Source organism: Rhynchophorus ferrugineus, unplaced genomic scaffold (genome assembly GCF_030347505.1).
Source record: "Rhynchophorus ferrugineus isolate W39M unplaced genomic scaffold, kcgeb_rfMv2 rfM3, whole genome shotgun sequence".
Taxonomy (NCBI): domain Eukaryota; kingdom Metazoa; phylum Arthropoda; class Insecta; order Coleoptera; family Curculionidae; genus Rhynchophorus; species Rhynchophorus ferrugineus.
In genome coordinates, this window is record NW_027472582.1 from 67,847,544 (window position 1) to 67,870,679 (window position 23,136).

At 29.9% G+C, this 23,136-nt stretch overlaps 1 protein-coding gene across 12 annotated transcripts in view; it reads left to right on the forward strand.

Annotated features, from left to right (window-relative positions):
- LOC143192746 (ATP-binding cassette sub-family G member 1) overlaps positions 1–23,136 on the forward strand; it is a 52,407-nt gene that overhangs the window by 18,193 nt on the left and 11,078 nt on the right. For 2 of the 12 annotated variants that reach the window (XM_076398285.1, XM_076398297.1), the window contains exon 1: positions 6,802–7,044. The exons of 7 other annotated variants lie outside the window; for them this stretch is intronic. In XM_076398285.1, the coding sequence (XP_076254400.1) occupies positions 6,930–7,044 (115 nt within the window). In that variant the 5' untranslated portion in view covers positions 6,802–6,929. Of the gene's footprint in view, positions 1–6,801; positions 7,045–7,518; positions 7,566–11,667; positions 11,829–22,730; positions 22,752–23,136 lie in introns of those variants that run through there. 3 more of the 12 variants (XM_076398296.1, XM_076398293.1, XM_076398295.1) reach the window with 3 other exon arrangements.

Below are 23,136 nucleotides of genomic sequence, written 5' to 3' on the forward strand. Positions count from 1 at the left end.
TTGGTGTTTTATCAAATATGTCTTAGATGAAGGCCAGGTGCTTAAAGGTAGTGAAGCTGTGTAAGGAGACGAAGAACAAAGGACAAGGAAACAAAGTATATTAAAAAACACAACCGAATACAGACTAATATTATTAGTATTACAAAACGACCGAAGAGAAAGTTATTCTAAAAATTATTTGAATAGTATAGAAAAGAAATATATTCTTAAACGAATAAAAATGATCAAATCAATGGTCAATAATCAAATAAAAAATGTTTCTCTTGTAGACAGTTCTGAAGATTAATTTATAGTAGAAATATCAGAAGAAGAGTTTGACGAAGAGGGTGTGATTGTGGTAAAGATTATAAAGCTTTCAAGCTCTTTGCACACGTGTTTGATACAAGAAATACTGTTGAGCAATATATTGGCCGAATTGTGTATATTAGTTACTCAATGGCACTAATTAAAATTATGCGATAGAGCAAAATACAAAATACTTTTCTGCCCATGTCCAAACCTCTCTATTATTTGGAGCTTTTGACATTTTTAAAATGTTTCAGGAATTATAATTCTTCGACACTTGAAATAAAAACCAAGTTTAACAAAGCTTAGACAGCTTTAACAACTCAAGATCTAAATAGTACAGGACCAGCAAATAATGCATCATGCAGTAACATGTCTAATAAAAGAAATGTGTCACGATCTGCCTGGCAATTGGCAAAGTATTGCTGATACCATATATCATCTATATGTCAGCATTATCCACTTCATCATGTCTCGATAACAGGAACTAGTACCAACAGCTGCTTGACCATCCTGATTTTCGAAGAACTAGGTCAAATAATACACAAACTTTAGCTTAAAATTCGCACCAAACAATGCCATGTTTTGGTTACACTTGTTCTGTTATCTGTGCACAATTTCGACAACAAAGTAGCGGTGAAGGTGAAAATGAGCTTCATCATAAGATGACTTTGGTCGAAACATCTAAATTCATCTGTTGATGTGGTTGTGCATCACTAATCTTTAATTATTAAGAAAAAACAAATACTTACAAAACAGATTGGGTTTATTAATAACCGTTCAACAATTGACCAGGTGCATAGAATAATAGATGCAATTGAAAAAGCTTATAGGGGTAGTTCAAGTATATTCTTAAAGGTAGTACGCTTCATGTCATACCTTAGATGAGGGTCTTGTTCATAAGCTACAGAAAATATTATTGAAACAACCCAATGAGCTAAAATTTTATATTACAGTGAGAATGTTTATAAACAGACAAGAGGTAGGTTATTCCTCAATAAAATAAGTTAAAATAGATGAATAAGTATCACATGGAAATGTAGTGGGACCCATTTTTTACCTACTTTACATTGACAATGATAATAAATTAGAAGGAACTGGCGTTTAGATATATGAAAGTGTACTGGTTAATTGGAAGAAAATCACAATTATTAGTATATAATAAATTGCTTTTATACAAGCAAGTATTGAAACCTATATGGACAAACAGAATCCAGTTATGGGGATGTTCTGCGAAAAGTAACATAAATGCAATACAAGTCCTGAGAAGTATCTTATCGCACCCATGTACTACATGATTGTTTACTTACCCAGAAGACATGGGGAGAGACCCGATTCTCATGTCAATATCGAAGTATTACAATTATTGTATATCACTAGAATACGATACAGACTCAAAAGATTCAAACCATTTGATCTTGCGTAGTGTAGTGTATTGAAATGCAGTTAATATAAAAAACAACAGCGTTAAGACATAAACATTATTACACCAGAGACTAAGATATGGTTGATGGGTCCTCCTAGATATATACCTAGATTTCAGTTATTGTAAAGAAACACACTGTAGGCTACTCGGCAACGATTAGTAAAAATATAATAAATACATTTTAGAACATAATCTTAATATTTTGTTTAAATGAAAATTTTAATTGATGCTCTTTGATTCTCAGTAATATTCTGGCGAACGATTTCGAAATAATATTTGAGTAACTCGTTATTGGATAGCCAGTAGATTTAGCATCGTTAATTTTTCTAATTTCCTTGAATATTTCAGTAATTCTCTTCGCGATTAACGAAGTTAAACCAATATTACGCCCAAACTTCCGCGAGATTGCGAATTGTACAGTACAAATTGTATAATTGCGAGTTTGAGATGGGTGTGACTGTTTAGCATTAACCGACAAATAGTAAATAATGCAACAATAACCTGATAAATGTTTCAAGTGAAAAAGGTTAACCAGTTCAATTTTTTTATTATAAAAAACTCCTCATTTATATTACAGTAATAAATAAAATCCAATGGGGAGCAAAAGACCTGTACAAAGAGACAGGATGTATTAAATTTAAGAATGATGTTCGCATATTTCAAAACTAATTGAACTACCGAAAGAACGTTAACAAGGCTAAGGTTAACTAGTTTTAATACTTAAAACATTGTTGGTAAATTATGTTTTATAATTGATTGTCATATTGTTATATTTTTATGATAACGTCGTTTTTTAGGAGTAAATAAAATTTTATTGTAAACAGTTATTACAAAAAGTACAAATAATTATATAACAAATTGAGGTTTCACTATATAAACTTTGTATTTTTATTTTAAATAATAATTATTATCTTTTGTAAATCTAAGTTATATTGCTTTAGCAGTTTATACAGTCCAGCTCATGAACAGTGGTGATATACTGTAGGACAATCTTAATTTAAAAATTAATTTATTACTACTGTTCTGTTGTAGTTGTATTAATAGACAAACAATATATATATATATATATATATATATATATATATATATATATATATATATATATTTATATTTACTAAATTTACTAAACTATTAAGCTAAATTTAATAATACACTTATAAACTAAACAAGTGCGTATGATTTGGTTCACTTCAATCTTCTGATTTCCTGCGTGCTGTCCAGTAGTTGTATTGCTTTCATGTTGCTGTAATTTAGTAACATTATTTCATGTTTTAAGGCCTAATCTTGAATCACTTCGTGTATCTAATTGATTTCGGGTCCATCGTGTAGCTCTTCGTTGGTTAAGTACCCACTGATAATTACTCTTAGAACTTTGTCTTCGCTGCGTTGGATTACTAGCTGGTTTGATGTTTTAGTGCAACCCCATATTTGCAGCTCACAAGTTCACAATGGCTTTAAGATTGATTGATTGGTCTCTTTAATCTCATGCTAAGTGAGAGTATCTTCCCACTAACCAGTACAGTTGCTTTACTTTCTGTCTAATCTTCTCTGTTTTTGTCTAACAAGATATTTTCAATTTTGAGCTATTAAGCTGTACTTTCTGTTCTTTACACTGTTCTTTTTGTTGTCGGGATATCAGTAGTGTAGAGAAGATACAGAAATTGTCCCAATATACTACCCTAGAGAACTCCAGCCGAAATTGATTTAATTGTCGAGAATGCGTCTTCATACTAGACGCTATATTTTCTTTTGAAATATTTGATTCCAGCACTTGATAGTAATTCGGCGGCAGCAATTCACTCAAATTGTGAATTAATCCCAAATGTCATACCCTGTCAAAAGTTTGTGAGACGCCTAGCAATATTATATAGCGATATTGTTTTTCTTCGACTGTCTTTTCAGTAACCGCTGTTACTCTGTGCACTTGGTCGATTATCGAGTGGTGATTTCAAAATTACAACTGGAAATTTGGTATTTCTATAAATCGCTTAATACTTTTTAACAGCAGCTTGTAAAATAATTTTGATATCGCAGGTATTATGAAATCATTTTTATGAAAGTCCTTTTAAGGTCGAGGAAGAGTCTGGTATATAATCTGTAACAATAACACTTCCTATTTTAATTTAGTGATTTTGACCATGTTACTTTTGAATTGCGTGAGCAGGTGCATTGGTTTATATTATCATATCTGAATTATATAATTTAAAATTTATGTATTACCAGCTTGAAGGCAATACAAGTGTTTCGACAACTATTTATAGTGTTGAAGCAGTTTCAGGATGTCTTTCGAGTGAATTGGCTTCAAAAAACTTAATCACGTGAGTGATTGATGTTTGATTTGGCTTTAACTACTTACATTAGAATTAGAATACTTTTATTTTAGTTAAACTATTTTATTTCAAGAATAATAATGGGTGGCATGTTGGATACACCGAGATACTAACAATACTGTAATATTAACAACTACTAACAATATTACAATACGGAGGTACTATCAATATTATCTTTTAGTATTTTTACTAGTTAGTAAAACTAGTATTTTAGAGAACAAACACTTAGTATGATGGAATTACCAGCAGTGCATCAACACGCTGCGTAAGATATCCGCCATAGAAAAGACAAGAGTGGTTGATGAATTGGCGAAGGCGAAGACAAAAACAGATTTACTAACTAACGAATAGTAAATTAATGTAACTAGTTATTAGTGAGGTGTGACAGATAATTAATAGAATGTGTTATGCATGTTTTTACGTTAATACACCTTCATTTCCTAATTAATTTTATTATCAATTTATAGAATGGAATAAAACAATTTGTTTGTTAATAATTAAACGTTCTTTTATTTGAAAGTTTAAATTTTATTGAAAGCTCTAATATTTGTCAATGATTTTACCCTAGAGATTCCGCTGAATTTCGGCGATGGCCATGAGTGTTAATTTTTATCGCATTTAAATTGTTGACGCTGTATCACTGAGGCTCATGTAGTTCCATTCCGCTGGAACCACATGACATCCATTCCCATATCGATTTTATTCGATTCTCATTCGTTTTTTTATGATAATGATTTGAATAATATCTGTTTAATAAATGGGGGACTTGAATTATTAAAAAATAAATATTAGATTATCTTAGGCCTTGACAACACTCTGTTTTCGCTGCTTAGTTTAGGCACTAATACTACACTATACCAGCTCAATAGTATCAACAATATTTGTTAATGTTTTGTTCCGAAGCCGCTCTAAACATTGAAATAATGTTGCTCTTACGTAGAGTGCGCTACTAAGCTACTAAGGTACGAATGCATATTTGGATGCTATATGTCTATATCCGTTTAAGACAGAGACATGTTTGGGTTGAGATAGAACAATATTTTAACATTTGTAGACACAGCAGAGTTTTTAATTGGCGAACGCTATAACAAAACGAGATTTACTAACAAATGAACACTAAAAAGTAGTTCCAATAAAACTACAGCAACCTAATATTTAATAGTATCAATATTTACCTTTCTAATACATTTACTGGCAAGAAAGGGTTCCCATTAATTCAGTCTTGTTCCAAGTAACTGATTAGAGACACAATTAGTTCCTAACTCTGACTATCTAATGGTTTTGGCATTTTTCAATCAATATCAAAACAAGCGCCAAAACAACCTTTGCTGGTTTGTACACATATGACAACAGTGTCGGTCAATACTGACACAACATCGAATTTTTAGACTGATTCGGTTACAGGTTTTGACGTACCGAACAGCGTTATGTCTCTTTTTAACTAAGGTAATGCTAATTAGTAAAATGAGACGAAAAAATCGGCTTCGAGTTTAAAACGAATATAACGTTTCTAGTAACTGAATTTGGCAGTACATTCGAAGTCATCTAAGACGTGCATTGGATATTTTATTGAAAGAACTATTAAAGACATCTCATTCATAACTATAGCTGCAAGATTTATTGGATGAAGATTAGGAGCAATGGTAAGATGGGTGCCACATCATTTAAATAACCTTCAAAGGGCAAAACGAAGAATCGTCTGTAAAATGCCCCTTCAATGGTACGATCGGAGGTCATTTCTGCATCGAATAATGCAGTGACGGGTGATTCCAAGGCCAAATTGTTTTGGTGGCAAGAAAATGCTCTGTGGCTGGTGGAATTAGAGTGGCGTGGTGTGTTACGAACTATTGAAACCTGGTGAAACAGTTAATAGTGATCGCAACTGACAAGAAGTGATGAATTTGAACCATGCATTGATATAAAAACGCCAGAGTGGTCACGAAGACATGGTAACGTTATTTTACAGCACGATAACGCGCCGTCTCATAGAACAATGCAGGTCAAGGAAGTGTTGAAAGCCCCTGGATGGGACATATTATCACTCGCCGTACTTTCCAGACCTTGCCCCGTTCCATCAACTTCTTATCACATCAATGGGACACGCGCTTGCAGAGCAGCACTTCGCCAATTCCGAAGAAGTTAGAAAAAGGCTTGATGAAAGGTTTTGCTCAAAATACAACAATTTTTTTTTGGGATGGCATCCATAAATTACTTTAAAGTTGTGTAGAATGAAACGGCCAATATTTTAAATAAATAAATGTTTTATTCCAATTTATTTATTAAATATTAAATTGATTTTGTAATGAAAACCTTTTTACAAGTTTTTGTATCATTTACATTAAATTTTGATGCAAAAACGTGCATCATCATTCTGTTCCCATCAATCAAAAAGCTTGTTTTCGAAAAAACACGGTCCAATGACCCCAACAATTTGGACCAAACTTTTTGTGGTCATTATTTGGCGCACAACCATTATTAATATTGACGCCGCTATTGGTACAAGACCAGTTGGTAAGATATCCAAAGTTGATATATCATATTAGCTTATCATAGAGAACCTGAGGAAACAGAATAATTTGGTATATGGTTCATAATAAAATAACTTAGCGACTAAAATACAATGAACTATAAATTGTTATCGAACAATTCCATTATGAGACGCGAAATGTTGAGGAACAAAGCGCATATCGTTTCCGTGACCTCGTCAAATTAGCAATGACCGCGTGTACCCGTCTGTACTTTTTTAAATTCCCGTACGTGTGTGCGCCTCAGTAGCGTAAAAGTATCGCAGCTTTTTAAGAGAAGAGCTCAGTCAGGTCGAAATAGAACTCGATCATTGGGGCGCGCGATTCCTTCTCAATACCAGTTAATTGGGTTTATGTTGGTGAATGGGGACCTTACCGGTAATCGCTATGGATGGTGAATTTTTGGGATGTGGCAAGAGCCCCAAATATTTGGATTTAACTTTTGAGAATATATTTTTGAACGTTAGAGCAAAACGCGGTAAGTTTAATCAGTAATTAGTTCTACTAGCATTAATTCATTATTGATAATTTATCTAATTTATCTTTAAAAACACTATAAAATAACAGATCAATTGAAAAGTCCCCGACCTACCATAGTAAAACAGGTTTTTTTTGGCAAAATTATTTTTTTTATTTAACATAATTCCCTTCAAGGGTTCGATTTTTGTAATACGATTTGTCCTTTCAATATAGGCCTCAGTTTCGGATCACCTCTTCATTCGACGAACATTTCTTGCCACCGAGAAATCTTTTGAGATCTGAGAACAGGAAATAGTCGCTGGTGGTTAGATCTGGAGCATACGGTGTAGGAGGAAGCAATTCGAAGCCCAATTCATGGCTTTTTGCCATCCTTTTCAGTGACTTGTGACACGGTGCATGGTCTTGGTGAAACACCACCTTCTTTTACTTCAAATGCGGCCGTTCTTCGGCGATTTCGTCCTTCAAACAGTCCAATAACACTATGTAATAGTCCCTGTTGATGGTCCTTCGTTGTTCAAGGTACTTAATTTTTTTTTACTACTCTTCGTGAGTCCACAATCTGCCCTATTGGCAATAAGTATTTCTTATGTAGATATTATATATAAATGGCATGTAGAAAATTATTCTAAAGTCTACATATGTCCAGTAATCAGATCAGGTGGTGTTAAACGTTGTAGTCTATGCACTTCACTATCACGTCGCATATTTAGCTGATTAGTGAGTACATTGGGATGCACTGACAATCTTTCGAAATACTTCACACAAACACGTTGAATTACACTCGTTATAGGTTCTAGAGGAATATCGCCTTGTATCATTTTATTTGAAATATAGCACGGAGCATCAACAATGGCACCCAACACCTTATTTTGGAACCGTTGAATGATGGATATATTAGATAAGGTAGTTAATGAAAATTATTCCATGCGCATCCCAAAATACAGACGCTACAACCTTGCCAAACGACTGTTGCATTTTCCCACGCTTTGGGGCGGGTTCATCGTGTGCAGTCCATTTGGATGACTGTTGATTGGTCTTCGGAGTGAAATGAGAGAGTCATATTTCAGCCATTGTCGCTGCATCTGCTATTTCAACCAATTCCAATTTATAGTCATTCAAAATCGTTTTGTGGATTTATTAAATGTTTTCGTCGGTAACAACCTCTTTTGGGCGTCCACTGAGTTTACCGTCTTCGATGTTTATTTCACTACGTCTAAACTTAGCATACCAATCCTTGATGGTTGATTTTCCTGAAGCGGTGTCTGGAAACTCTGGAAAAAGATTTTGCTTCAACTGTATTTTATTCCTTCAATAAACAATATTTTATCAACACGCAAAATTCCATTTTATCAATTTTTTCACAATAATTAAAGTTGCTTCACTCAAAATGCTATAACTCACAAACTAATGATCCGACAGCTGTGTGAAATTTATAAACGCATCTTTTGAGGGTTAGGGCTAAAAGCTTTAACTAAAAAACATATTGATTTATTACTAGTAGCGCAATCTATGTGTCAGGCCGGGGACTTTTTAATTAACATGTTATTAAAAATTAAATTATTTATTACATTGTTACTAGTCGTTGTTGACTAATTTACAAATTTGTCTTGTGATTGGAATCTGTCCACATGCGATTTTCTTGATCTCCTGAGTGACAGTCGGTATCTGAAAGTTTCGGTGTAATCAATCAATGCTCTAGTATCTGTGCTCTTAGGACTTTGTTCTAGAAAACTTGTATTATATTTACATTGCTTTTCGCGAAAAATCCTCGTTGAATTTTGTAGATTCATAAAGGTTTTAATACTAGTTTATACTAACTAATAATATAGAGATAATTCTGATTTTATTCCAATTAATCAATATATGTACTTATAGTTCAATCCCAGTTCTTTCCTTTTCTTTCCAGCATGTTCCTTCCAGGTTCCAAGTTTTTCATCAAGTGTCATTCCAAGATGCTTAGTGTTATTGATATATACAAGTATAGATTTATACTCGCGTACAGATATTTGTCTATTTGCCTACTTTTAATGTAGTCCTTCACTCGTCTCTATACACAAGATTTTTAGATTTTATTTACTTATCTCGGCAAACAATTATATGACTTTGCTTCCGCATATGATTTATAATATTGGTTTTAGTAAGCAGAACCTTGATAAAAAGTCTTTTCCTTCTTTAAATAGTGCTTTTGAAAATCGATTCAAAATGATATAATTAATCTGTGTTTCTTTTGTTACTATTTTGGAAGTAATCTATTCCCAAATTCAGTTTGTATTATAAAAACAGATTCTAACAAAACATTCCAAACTAAAAAAATGTTGAACAACATTGGAAAGTTGTATTAGATCCATCCGCTCCTGAACTTATTCATATTTGCCAGGAAGTAGATGATTACTAAATATACAGAAACATTGATTAATGGACAAAAAATGGATCAAAAATTATTGTACCATAAAAAACGTTAAACATTTAGCTACATTTTTCTAAAAGAATTGAAACTGGATCACACCGGAAATGCTATCTCACTTCAGGTTCATATTTAAATTCACTTTGCGCGTGACCTACATATGCGCAGATTTAGTTTGCTTAATAAAATAAAGATAACTAAATACATTCTAACAAAATAAATTAAATTTTAGGTTTACATTCACGTACAGATACTTGTCTATTTGCCTATTTTTAAGGGTTATCCGAATCTATTTTGTTGTGTTGGCATATGGAATTTGCATGACTAATAAAGACACGCTGCGGCGTGGTTCTCCTTTTTATGAAGTCGATGTGTATAGATTTTCCTTCGTTTAATTTGGTTCGCCATTTTTTGGTCCAGATAGCAATTTTATCAAGAGAAGATTGGAGTTTCCAGGTTGAGCTTTTCGCAGTTTGTGCTATTGTTATATTATCAGCAAAGGTAGCATTTGTGCTGTATAATGTTGTGGGGATTCCTTTGAGGCACGCCATCCCTTGTCGGTATCTGCTCAGAGTAAGTTCGTTCGAGTCTAAAACGGAAGTATCGATTAGTTAAATAATATTTAAATAGCAGGTAGAAATGTTGAAGGATAAGCGACTTTATTTTATATAGAAGGTCTTCATACAATACTCTGTCAAAAGCCTGTGCAACACTGAGACAAACAGCGGAGCATATATCTTTATTTTATAGAAATTACATCTGTAAGTCGATGTACTTAGTCAATTCTTGAGTTGGCATTCCTGAAACCTAACTTATGAGATGGAACTTACAGCTGGCTCTTGGGGAAATTGTTTTGAACCATTGTAATTTGCATCTTTGAAATTGTTCTTCAGCTGTATTGATTGTCGCATATTAAAGGAATGACCTCACTTTACTACGATTTAGGCTTTAAATATGCCATATGGACATATTTTGGAGCTTTTTGGTGTTAACTTTGAAAGCTTAAAAATTCGGAAATTTTAAGCTCTGGTGATAATAATTAATGATTAATTATAATTTAATCATTAGCATTAAAATATATAATATATAGACAGCATATATTAAAACTAAACTTTGATTTTCTGAGTCTTATATAAGACTGTAGACCTTTGAAAATTTCTATTAATTAAGCCAATTTGTGCCAATTATCCTTTTATTCTGTATTTGGTTTTTATTTTTGTGTTGAAATGTTAATAGGTATTCTATGTAACAAAGCACTTTTATTTAGCAAAATAATGTTTCTAATTAAGTTAATGAAGCGGTTCCTCATTAAACAATGTGTGCTATTTGACTTGAATTTTGAATCCAGAAATACTTAATATTTTTAAAATGTACTTGCATAACGCAGGCTTTTATGGCTATAAATTAAAATCCTTTGTTGAAGTCTGAACATCTGATTACCTTACCATCTAATTTGTTTACTAATTAGCTGATTTTAATTGATATCCAAACCAAATTGTGGTTTTCAATAAACTGGTTTTACGCCAACAAAAACTGTAATAAGTCATTTTATGAGACAATATAATTAATATACTTGTATCATCAATAATTTAATTCAAAATCTTATTATGGATAGATAATAGAACTTTTCGATATTCTGTCGTTTTTTTATTGCCGTTTAAGTATTTTTTTTTAAATAAGAAATATTATCCATTTAGTGTTTTTGCCAGTATTTAATTGATATGTTTCATTAGGATTTGTATGAATTAATCACAAGAACATTCTACATTCAGTGACACTTGAGGCTACTTAGGCTTTACGTTTGAATTGTTTAATTATCTATATATAAATAGCAAAACTTAAACTTAGTTTATTAAAACTAATACATCATGTTATAATATAATAAATATGTGTAATTCTATAATAATAAATATAATTTATGCAATAATATATTTGGTATATACTTTTATGTTAAATGTAGTACTCGCTGGATTCAAAATGTTAGATATGCTATTTAATTTAATTAAATAAAGCTCTCCGATTTCCATTTCACTTATTAAGAATCTAAATTTATTTTTTATTTCTTCCTCTCTTATTCCTATTTACAACTATTTTGGTTTTTTTAAAGACAATCAATTATTAAATGTTAAACATCTACGCCTGATATTTTTGACCTTTGGGAAATGCGCGCTGCAGAATATATATATCATTCAGAGAGTTCTGCTTCAGTAGCAGTTTTAAAAATAATTCATTCATATTCAAATCGTAGACATTTCTTAAATTTATTTATGGGTATTAAAATAAAATCTGTAATTAAATAAATATGATATCACGTTTAAAATATGGCTACTTGGATATAGTATTTACGAATGTTTATTTATCCGTAAAAGATAATATAGGTGAGTCTTTAGAATATATATAACAGTAATTAGTTAAACATAAATAATTTCTTTCTTGTTTTACTTTATACAAACTTGTAAAGCAAGTTTAGCTAACATAAATATTATAATATTATAATTTGGATTAATAAATGGAAACATAACCTTTTTTTAGAACAAATTCATGGTATTTAATGTAGTTTTTACTGATATACGTTTAATTTACATAAAAAGAAATAAATATCTATAAAATAAAGATAATCTATGCACGTGTATCAATAATAAAATATGTTAAAAGCATACAAGGTCAATATAATATAATACTACATTTGAAATGTATATAATAGTATTTTTAAGGGGTATATATATATATATATATATATATATATATATATATATATATATATATATATATATATATATATATATATATATTATTGATAATAATAATTATAAGGTGATTGTTTTATATTAAAATATAGATTCAATAAGTTTTCGGTTTACCTAATAAACTAATGAAATTCAAAAATTGCAGTAAAATAAAAAAGATATTAATTGAGTTACACAGATAGTAATGTATGTATACAGAGTGATATAGTTAATGAGGCTGGGCAAGGAATCATTTATCCTGCGTATTACTATAGGTTTTAAAATTTTCAACGATCACAAAGTAAATGGTTTTCCAAAACAGCACAACAAGGACACATTTTTTGCGGGGTAATTACGGAATAAAAGTTGACTTTTCTGTATCAATTAGTCTTTATTACCTAATTTTATTAATAACGCTTACCAATCAAGTTCTTGTCTCGAACATCAAAAAATTAATTTAATCAATTTAAGAAATTATGTTTGGCTATATTGTTCAAAAGCTTGTTTCTTTGAAAAACTTATACACTAATGATATTAAATGGTCTGCTAACTCTTTTGAGCGGCTTTTTATATTCATGTTTTAGTAAATTTTTGAAATACTGTGCACCTTTTTTCTAGGAACAAGATTACTGAAAAATGTTACTAATTATTAATATAATTCACATTAACGCCAATATAACTTGAAATACATCCACTCTAACTTCTACGAGCATGTAAAATGTTAATATTACTTATATTTAGGTGAGATAAATAAACAATATCAAGATAAGTTATTTAATATTCTAATAACGTAAAAAATGTATACACAATTATAATATATATTTCTATAGCAATTTTGAACTGAAACTGAATGAAAAATATGTTTTAAAATAATGTAAATTTTGTTTACTTTTTTGTTTGTTTTTTTATACATATATTTTGAACTCACTTTTTACCAACGAGGGTTTATCTGAACTGGATCTACAGTTCTAACGTGGGCTCCGAACCACGGTCCTCGGTATTAAGTCTACCGACTGGAGAGTGACCAACTTAGAAATCATCCTAGAAGACATCCGGTCTTACTCAGCCTGGTAACTGGCCTGACTGAGATCATTTTCCTTGTCGGATTTTGCACTCGTGCGTAAGGACAATCACTAATGTTAAACAATCACAAACATAAATTTGCGAACAAAAATGCCCTAACAGGATTGGAACCCGCGACTATTGCAACAGTAGGAGGACCGTCCTGTTGCCTTTACTTACTTTACTTATACTGCGCCAACCAAGACGGTACTTTTATTTTTAATTCGAATTGGAATAAATAATTTAAAAATATATTTCAAAATCATAATATGCTTTGATTAAACATATTGTTAGTTTTGTTTTGTGGTAAGAAAATAAATAATGTTGATGATTTTATAATTCTTGAACGAAGAAATTCACAATGAAGCATTAATTTTAATTGACGACATGTGCCTGATGCTTACCAACGACGGATTAATACAATTAGGAACGATAATGACCAATGTAAAAGCCATTTAATCAAGAGTTGAGATGTGAAACCCAATATGATTCCGAGGCATTGAACGAAACCGTTCAAAGAAACGTTCCTCTTTTAAATTAGCAATAAAAATATATCCACGATATGTTCATGAAAGTAATAAACAGACAAAGAAGAGTTTAGGAGCCAAATTCAAACGAAAAAATAGAATTGACTCTCTTAATCCAGCAAGTTCGGTATCGTTATCACAGCTGGCTTAAGAGTTGTGATTATTGGGTACTCTCAATTATTATTGTACAGGGTGGTAATGACTAGTTTGATTATTGTCTCGATTAGTCTTAGCAGGGCTTAAGTTCACGCTGTATTACTTATAACACGTCATATGGTATGACATACTATATTATTAACGTTTACTTGTAATTATGACTAAATTTTTGTGTGTGTTGATTTAAGATCAAACGAAATTCCATGTGTTTTTTATTATTTAATCAGTTGCTGATTGCAGTTTTAATTATAAGATATTTCAATGGTTCAAGATCAAAGCAATAGTCCGGTAATTATTCCTTGATATTAACAGCCATTATTCTTTATGATATTATTATGAACTGACCTCGTTCGATTAGAGAACAGAAGATAATACTTATTTGCTTATTGAAAATCAAGGGGGATCCTGAATATACCAGAAACAGTACCAGAATTGAGCAAATTGAAATTTTAAATATTCAGATAGTAGGCTATTGTCCAGTATTTGTTGATTTGTTTCAGTAACATAGTTATAATTTTGAAATGATTAAAATCTAGTTGATATTTTTAATATTGTCAAAGTTTAAAAAAAATAAGGGAAATTCATTTCCCTTAATTCACTAGTTAGTCATTTTGAGTTAGGCTTTGTAATATTTTAACTTTAGATTTTTTGATGTAGAATAGATTAACATTTTACATTTTAAAGAAAATATCAACATTTAAAGACTAATTCACATTCTCTGACATGACATTTACATTCCAAAAATGACTTGGATCTGTAAACAATGCAATGCATCTGCAAACAAACAATAATTCGTACCTCATGATATTGTTAGTTTTTGTTCTGTTCTATTGTAAGTAACCCTTGGAACATTTCAACACTAATAACAGAGGTCTTCAACAAAACGCTATTTTAGTATTTTCAACTGATTTATATGAATTTTAGTACGCTGAAAATAATATTTAAAAAATCTAGGACGTCAGGAGTTAGTAGATTCATCAGGATATTATTAACAGATTCATAAAAAAAGAAGCTGTTTTGTTTTACAATGACAGATGTATTCCTCTTGGCCATTCCATATACCTAAAAGATATCTACAACAAGACAACCTATAAACCAAACCAAACAAAGCCAAATCAAATACCCCCAAATATCAGAAATCATTGCAGGAAGAAGATCTGGCCGTTGAGGGAGTTTATAGTTGGCGAAAAGAGCGTCCTCCAAGAAATATTGGTACCTCCACATAAAGTCCTTTTACCACAGATGCACGTAAACTTGGGATTGCACAAGTAATTCTCAACTATGGAGATTGCTTCAAATATATAGTTTCAAAATTTTTCAAAGATGGTTTATGATTCTAAAACATTTTTAAAATTTTTACCTCGACAACTATGTAAAAGTTTTATATGTTTATTGACACACACTTCATTGAAGAGCAAGGTGAAAGATTCACTAGGTCATTGAAATCATGAAGAAAAGACAACAAGGAAAATGGAACACCTTGATGATATCAGATTACTGTTGGAGCTTGACAGAGATTTTCTAGATTTCTTGCAAAAGCAGAAAAAGGAGCACTTACACAGCAGAGTACTTAACATACTTACACAGCACATCCAAAAACATGAAGATTTATGATACAAAACTTTAACAGCTCTTAGAATTTTTATGCAGACTTAGTTGGTCATTATATCTAACATGATATATTGGCATGGAAAAGGAACAATTGAATTCAGAACGAACATTACGAAATAAAGTATATTTAGACGAAAATATATGATAATAGATTAATTTTAGATCTGAAACAATTTCATTGGTCTGAATTGTATTCAGAATTTATTATTACCTCTTGTTCTTTTAAAACAATTTTAAACATAATACACATTATGTATCAGGTGTGAACGTGGTGGAATGGAAAAAGAACAATTGACTTCAGGATAATAAAATACATGTAAATAGATTATTTTTGGGGCAGAACAATTCATTCTGTTTTTTTAAGAAACAACAATTTATTTTTAGAAACGATTTAAAGAGCAGCACAAACCTTAACTGCCATTAATTATTATTAAGTTGTCTTACATATTTAAGTTATAAGGTTCGTTATTTATCAATATTTTGTTGTCTTTTTCCTGCCTTTCATAGTATTCATAGTATTTTATATGAAAACTCTTCATTTAATTTAAATATATTCAAGGACTGCAGGTAGACCAAGAATCACGCTTGCTGTCGTGTTATTGTGATAAAAAATCAAGTCTTATTTGCATTTAATGTCAATGTATTTCTACACAAACATAAGCACCAAAGATACCAGAACCAGAAACATAAAATGTATTCGATATGACCATAGAACAATTTTCAAAAAATAATAATTAATGCTGGACTTTGATTATAATTATTTTTACTAATTCGCCTAATACTGTTGACACGTGGTTAATTATAAAAATTACATAATTTAGTAAAAGTTTTATGTTTTTATTGACATATCAATGAAGAGCACGGTGAACGATTTCAGGACATTAAACAAATGGAGAGAAGATACCAAGCAAAATTGAAAATCTTAATGTTATCAGACTACTGTCGGACGCTGAGAGAGATTTTCCAGATTCTTTGTAAGAGCATGAAAGAAGCACTTACACAGTACAGCACTTCACATACTTACGCAGCACATCCAAAAACATGACTTTTACGTTACAAAACTTAAACAGGTCTTAGAATATTTTTGCAGACCTGTGATATTGGCAAGAATTGCTTCATTCCAACGGAACCCTAAACATAGTTGGTCATTATACCTAACATTGAACAATTGAATTCAAATCGAACATTACGAAATAAAGTATATTCATATGGAAATATATGATAATAGATTCATTTTAGATCTGAAACAATTTCATTGGATTTCATCTGAAATGTATTCAAAATTTATTATTGATCAGGTGTGAACGTGGTGGGATCGAAAAAGAACAATTGATTTCAGTATAAGAAAATATATGTGAATAGATTATTTTTGAGGCAAGAAAATTCATTCTGTTTTTTTTATTTAGAAATAATAATTTATTTATAGAAAATATTTAAAAAGCAGCACAAACCTTAAGTACGATTAATTATTATTAGGTTGTGTTATATATTTAAGTTATTAAGTTCCTTATTTATTAATATTATGTTGTCTTTTTTTGCTGTCTTTTTTATTTGTTTTGTTATGTCATTGCACTTAGTATGTAGATGAAATTTCGGATCAAGGAAAATGTAGTTTCTCAGACCAAACATTTAAAAATATATAGTATAAAACAATTTAAAAAACAACACAAACGTTAACTGCGATTAATTATTAATAATTTGTGTTATACATTTAAGTTTTAAAGTTTGTTATTTATTAATATTTAGTTGTATTTCTAATGTATTTAATAACTTTTATTCATTTTGTTATGTTATTGCATTTAGTATATTAGGTGACATTTTGAATCAAGAAGAATATAGTTTCTTAGATCAAACACTTTAAAATATATGATTATATATAGAGAGATTTCGATTCGTAGCAACATTTTATTAATCTAGCTTTATAATTTTATATAAGATATATTAAAAAATTCTCCATCATGCTATTTTTTCTGTTCATTTAATTTAAATATATCCAAGGACTGCAGGTCGAACAAGAATCGTGCTTGCACTCCTTTTAGTGTAATAAAAAATCAAGTCTCATTTGCATTTAATGAAATTTAATGTAATGTATTTGGTTCCAAATATAAATACCAAAGATACCAGAACCAGAAAGAAAAATGTACTCGATCTGATATTAAAACAATTTTCGAAAAATAATAATTAATGCTGGACTTTGATTATAATTATTTTTAACAATTCGCTTAATGCTGTCGACACGTGGTTAATTATAACAACTATATGATCAAGAATTAAGTGTATTTTAAAATTTTGTATAACCATTATTTTCCATATTTAATTGTATAAAAAGGATACTTATGTAACGTAGTTGATATAAAATAACTACAGAAAACCTTTACACGTGTTTTAATCCTCATAATTATTTACATACATCTTTATATACTAATTGACATGTCTTAAAGGATTATTATAATTAAAGGCATAAACGTTTTCAATGCACTGGTTGTTATTATGTATAGATTTCATGCATAACATTTATGCTTTGATATGATTATGAATCATATCTGCTTAAAAAAAAACAAAGAGTTTTATTAATTATTACTTGTTTGTTGTACATTATGCTATATCATTGGGTCTTTTAATAAAGTAATCATCAGCAAACTTAGAGTTTTAACACAAAAAAATCTTTAAAAAATATAAGTACATAATAATCGTTGTAATAACTTACCTAAATCTATTTATCTATTTACAATGTTATTTTAACTACTACCTATTGATAAGTTTGAAATCGGTGTCGAGCAAAATATTGGATTTGTTTTGTTCGTAATTTAATTTTGTAACAAGATTATATTATTATATATGTATTGTTTGGGCAGGTATACATAAACATCTGATTATTTTAGATAAAAAATTATGTGAAAAATTTGTACATGCCTTTAAAATTTTAAGTTTTCCCTTGATTTTCCCCTTTCCCTCATCAGACCTTGAATTGGTGGTTCCAATGGGATCACCTATGAGGTGCACTCTTTCGAATGAGAAAAGAATTTTGAAAATCGGCCCATAATTGACGGGGAAGTCGGCGAACATACATTAAAAAATATACAGCTAAATTATACCTAAACCTCCTTCTTTTTTCTCGGTTAAAAAAAAGATTTAATGTTTTGTTTGCTTCATGATAACTATTAATTACATTTGCTGATGATTACAAATTAATTTTTACCCTAAAAGTTATTTTACTTTTGTAACAAATTAAGATCTTGAATGATTATTCCCCTCCAATTAGGTCCAATCTCTGTAGACTTTTTCTTCAAAATCAGAATCATGGGATTCTTAAGGCTTGTTGAGTTATTATTATTTGACGCTGTCTTGATTTTCTACTTCGAATTTATAATAATTTATTTTTAACGCATTGTCATATATCTATACAAGCCTATATAAGCTTCAACGGACTGTATTATTTATGTTCAGACATTAACAAATTAAAATATCAGAAAACATATTTCCCACAAAATAATAATGCGGAATATAGGAAATATAAAATGACACTTTATATGAAAATTTAGTATCATAAAACAATAATAGTGCATAAAATAACTATAGCTTGTTCATGCAAATATTTCTAATTTAATTGTATATTACGTAGAATTATTTATATGCATATAAATTTATAATTATCCTATATTTTAGTTCAGAGTTGTCTGCTTTTATTGTTAAAATAAAATTTGTTGATTCAACTTAATTTATAAAATTAATTATTCAGTAACTTTTAAACAAATAGGTTAATTAAATTTATTCTTTATGGAAGATATTCACGTTTGTCATTATTTTTGATTTTGTATTTATGACTTGCTATCTGCTTGAATATTAAGGTATATATTCTTCTGCTTCAAAAGAGTCTGTGGAGCAGCACATCTTCACTCTCAATTTATTTAATTTGAAAACATATGTCTACTCATTAATTCATTTTGAAGATTCCAATGCCAAGTGAACAACGTCTGCTAGTTCCAACACTGAATTTATATGGTCTATTCAAAGTTTTTTTTTATATATGCGTCATTGAAATTTGTGACGTCAAATCTTTGCGATGATGCGATCAACTCTGAGTTTTAGATCAGTTTGGCTTTAACATACAAAAAAATTCTAATCTAAATAAAATAATTGAACAAAAATGTTATCAAATATAATTTATTTCAACATTGTAGTATATCTAATACATATATTATCGAAGTATTTAAAATTACTATTAAGAACAAAGGTATAATAATATTTTGAAGGTTAAGGTTGGTTTATTATATTTACATTGAACTCCTTTCCACATCACCCATGAGGTAGAGTTCTGAGCAGATATGTTTAAGTAGTGGTATCTGCTTGGAGGCCTAATACACCTAGTTAACAATTATGTATCAAAATAATGTATTTTACTTTTATTCGAGATCATATTTACCTTTTTATATTTAGTTCTTGTTGCCTTCGATGGTGTGTTTACTCGTCAGGTCATCTTGATATAACTGTAGTTTTATTTCTTCTGCTACTACCTGTGTACACCATTCTTGATCAAATTAATCACTAAATTCTGCCTAATGCATTTACCATATCTACAAAACATGTAGTATTCATTCTCTCCTCATATTTAATTCTGAACAATTACAATCATATCTGTGAACACAAATCTTTCACGCCCTACAATTCCATTTTTTACAGTTATATTCTTCTATTATTTCCACTCTCACCACTCTGTCTTAGGAACTTCCAGCATTATCATATGTCCTGAAAGTTTTCTTTAGTGAATTTCACTTTCCGAGTCACTGTCCAAGGCAGTCACTAAACCGTTAATTTTCAATCTGCCTAAAACATTTTCACGATCCACCATTTATCAATTACTTCCTGTGTATGTCTTGTCGAGTTCAAAATAATAACTGACGGTTCCTCCAGATTTTTTAACAATTGCTTTTCAAACCATAACAAAAACAAGTTATGGTTTATTTCTCCATGGTAGTTGCCCTTAGATTTGTAGGAAAACACTAATACCAAGAATAAAATCATAACTGCAATTAATTATTAATAAATATTATGATCAACAAAACCTAATCAAATGCTATTGTAAATTTTACATTTTTCCATCAATTTTTGTTGTCTTTAGACTTATTTTTGTTACTGTCTTGCCAAAAGTTCCCCAATGAATCATTTTGACCTATCCAAGTTTCATCAAGATACACAAATTCAAATAATTTATCTTCTTTCGTCTTATTGTATGCCTTTAAAAATTGAATTATTTTTAAGGCAATGTCTGGAAGTTTCATCAGACCTCTTCGAGGGTTATCTTTACAACATTTAAACCCTATGACCTGTAAGAAAGTATGAAAAGATGTGTTATATCCTTGAAAAAGCTGCATGTTCCTCTAACTCTTTTATGTATACTTTCCAGACTAAGAATTTTCTCTTAAATACATTTATTAAATTATGTTTATATCGATAAAATAGTTTGTGTACTCACTGTTCTTATACATTTCGTATATTTGATCTCGAATAAAGTCCATATCAAGATGGTCAAGTCTTCTTGGTTGAATCAAACGTATTGTCCTTCAATTTGGAAGCGATGTTATTCACAGTACTTACACTAATATTCAGCGCAGCGGCAACATGCTAAAACATTTTTAATAAAATTTCATCAACTTATATTAGTTAATATCATCAACCCTTTAACTGAATTTACGGACAAAGGGGGATCTCGTTCCTTTTAGAAATAACCTACTAAAGCCGCAATCAATTTGTGACCCTAAATATCTTTTGTTTTCGGCATTTTCAAACAAAGTGATGTGATACATTACGGAACGACTTAAAATTTATTAAAATAATCAACGGGCTAGAATAACGTTTGCTGGTTTATAACCAGTAGTAATTGTAACTAATATTTTGAATAATTTAGTGTCTGACAACCGGATGGCGTCCAGCTCTCAGACCTATGCAAAATTCTTGACAGAAAGAGTCATAGGAGGTCTTAACTCTTACCTATAAATTATTCTGGCTGTATATTTAACTGTAGTTTCTAGATATACTGTAATGTTAAAATAAATTATATTTGATAACATGTTTGTTCAATTATTTTATTTAGATTAGAATTTTCTTGTATGTCAAAGCCAAACTGAACTAAAATTCAGAGTTGATGTGGCAAAATTGACGTCACAAATATCCATGACACATATATAAAAAAACTTTGAATAGGTATGGTCATATTTGTCTTTTCGTTTTTATCTCAATTCAATTTATTCATTTGAATTCAGTTATGTACATTGTAAGACTATTTAAAGTTTCTCACCCTCTACTTTCAATCCATGGGCTAGTTTTAAATCCTTTGAAAAAAAAACTTTATTTGAACTTTCACATGCTATAATATCACAAATTTTATAAAAATCAGGTTGCAGGTTATACGTATACACTACCTAATTGTAAATAAATAATTTTCATGAATAAATAAATAATATTAAAAGAATTATAAATTAAAAAACAAATATAACCAAAAATTTATAAAAGTTCAGACCAAAGTATAGAACCAAAAATATTATATCCGTCACATGCTTGCTTCTATATCTCCAGCTCTCTGGTTAAGATTTTAATTTAAATTCATTCTTTATGTCTCTATGTTCTATGATTGACCTAATATGGTGTAAATAAGTACATTCGAAAATGAAAAATTAACTAAAATTCATGTAAATATATATTAATTTCGTGAACAGTAGGTAATATTTTGTTGTTATAATATTGTATTTTGTTATACAATAATGGAGTACTTATAATTGAAATGCCTTGTTTTATGTCAGATTTTTAAGGATTGTTCCGATACAATATGTTTGTGGTTTTACGACGTTGTTTTTACTATTTCACGAACCTTATTATTTTTGACATTGATCGATGATAAAAGAGGAACGCAAACAACTTATGTGAATCATATTAAGTTTCCAAGTATCTCTTTAAAAAAACAATAAAAAATAATTGTGTATATTTTAGTATTAATTAAATCTCAACATATGGATGTTTTTTCGTACTTTGCTAAGTTTTAGCCGTGTGTGAATATATTTTCTGAATGTCTTGTATATATTTTATGTTAATCAACAAGCAGACGCTAATATAGCGTTTGACGAATAGTTCAAAAGTTAAATTCATTCTAACAATAGGCATGTCCTTCATAAATACATAGAAAAGCAATTTCCTATACAAATTAGATAACTGCATTCGTAATGAGGTAAATTTTATATTTTTTACAGTATTTTCAATTAAATAACATATATTTATCCGGTGTTATAAACGCGAAAAAGACAGTTGTTGTTTTTAATGGTGTCAATGACTGAATATCCAGTGCCAGAGGTTAATCATCATTAATAGATGAGGCCAGTCGAATTGCTAGTAGGGACTCTCAAAGGAGATTGGGTCTTATTCAGCTTCTTTATGGGCTACGTTCAGATATGTGGACATATTATTCTGCTTTTACAGAACTTTTGATTCGAATCCGCGAAGTATTAGAAACCAAACGGTTTTGCTGTATTTGAACTAATTCATCTGCAAGATGAATATACCAGTATATTTTTTCCAAATTAAAATTAAATTTATCTCAGTCAAGATGTGGTAAC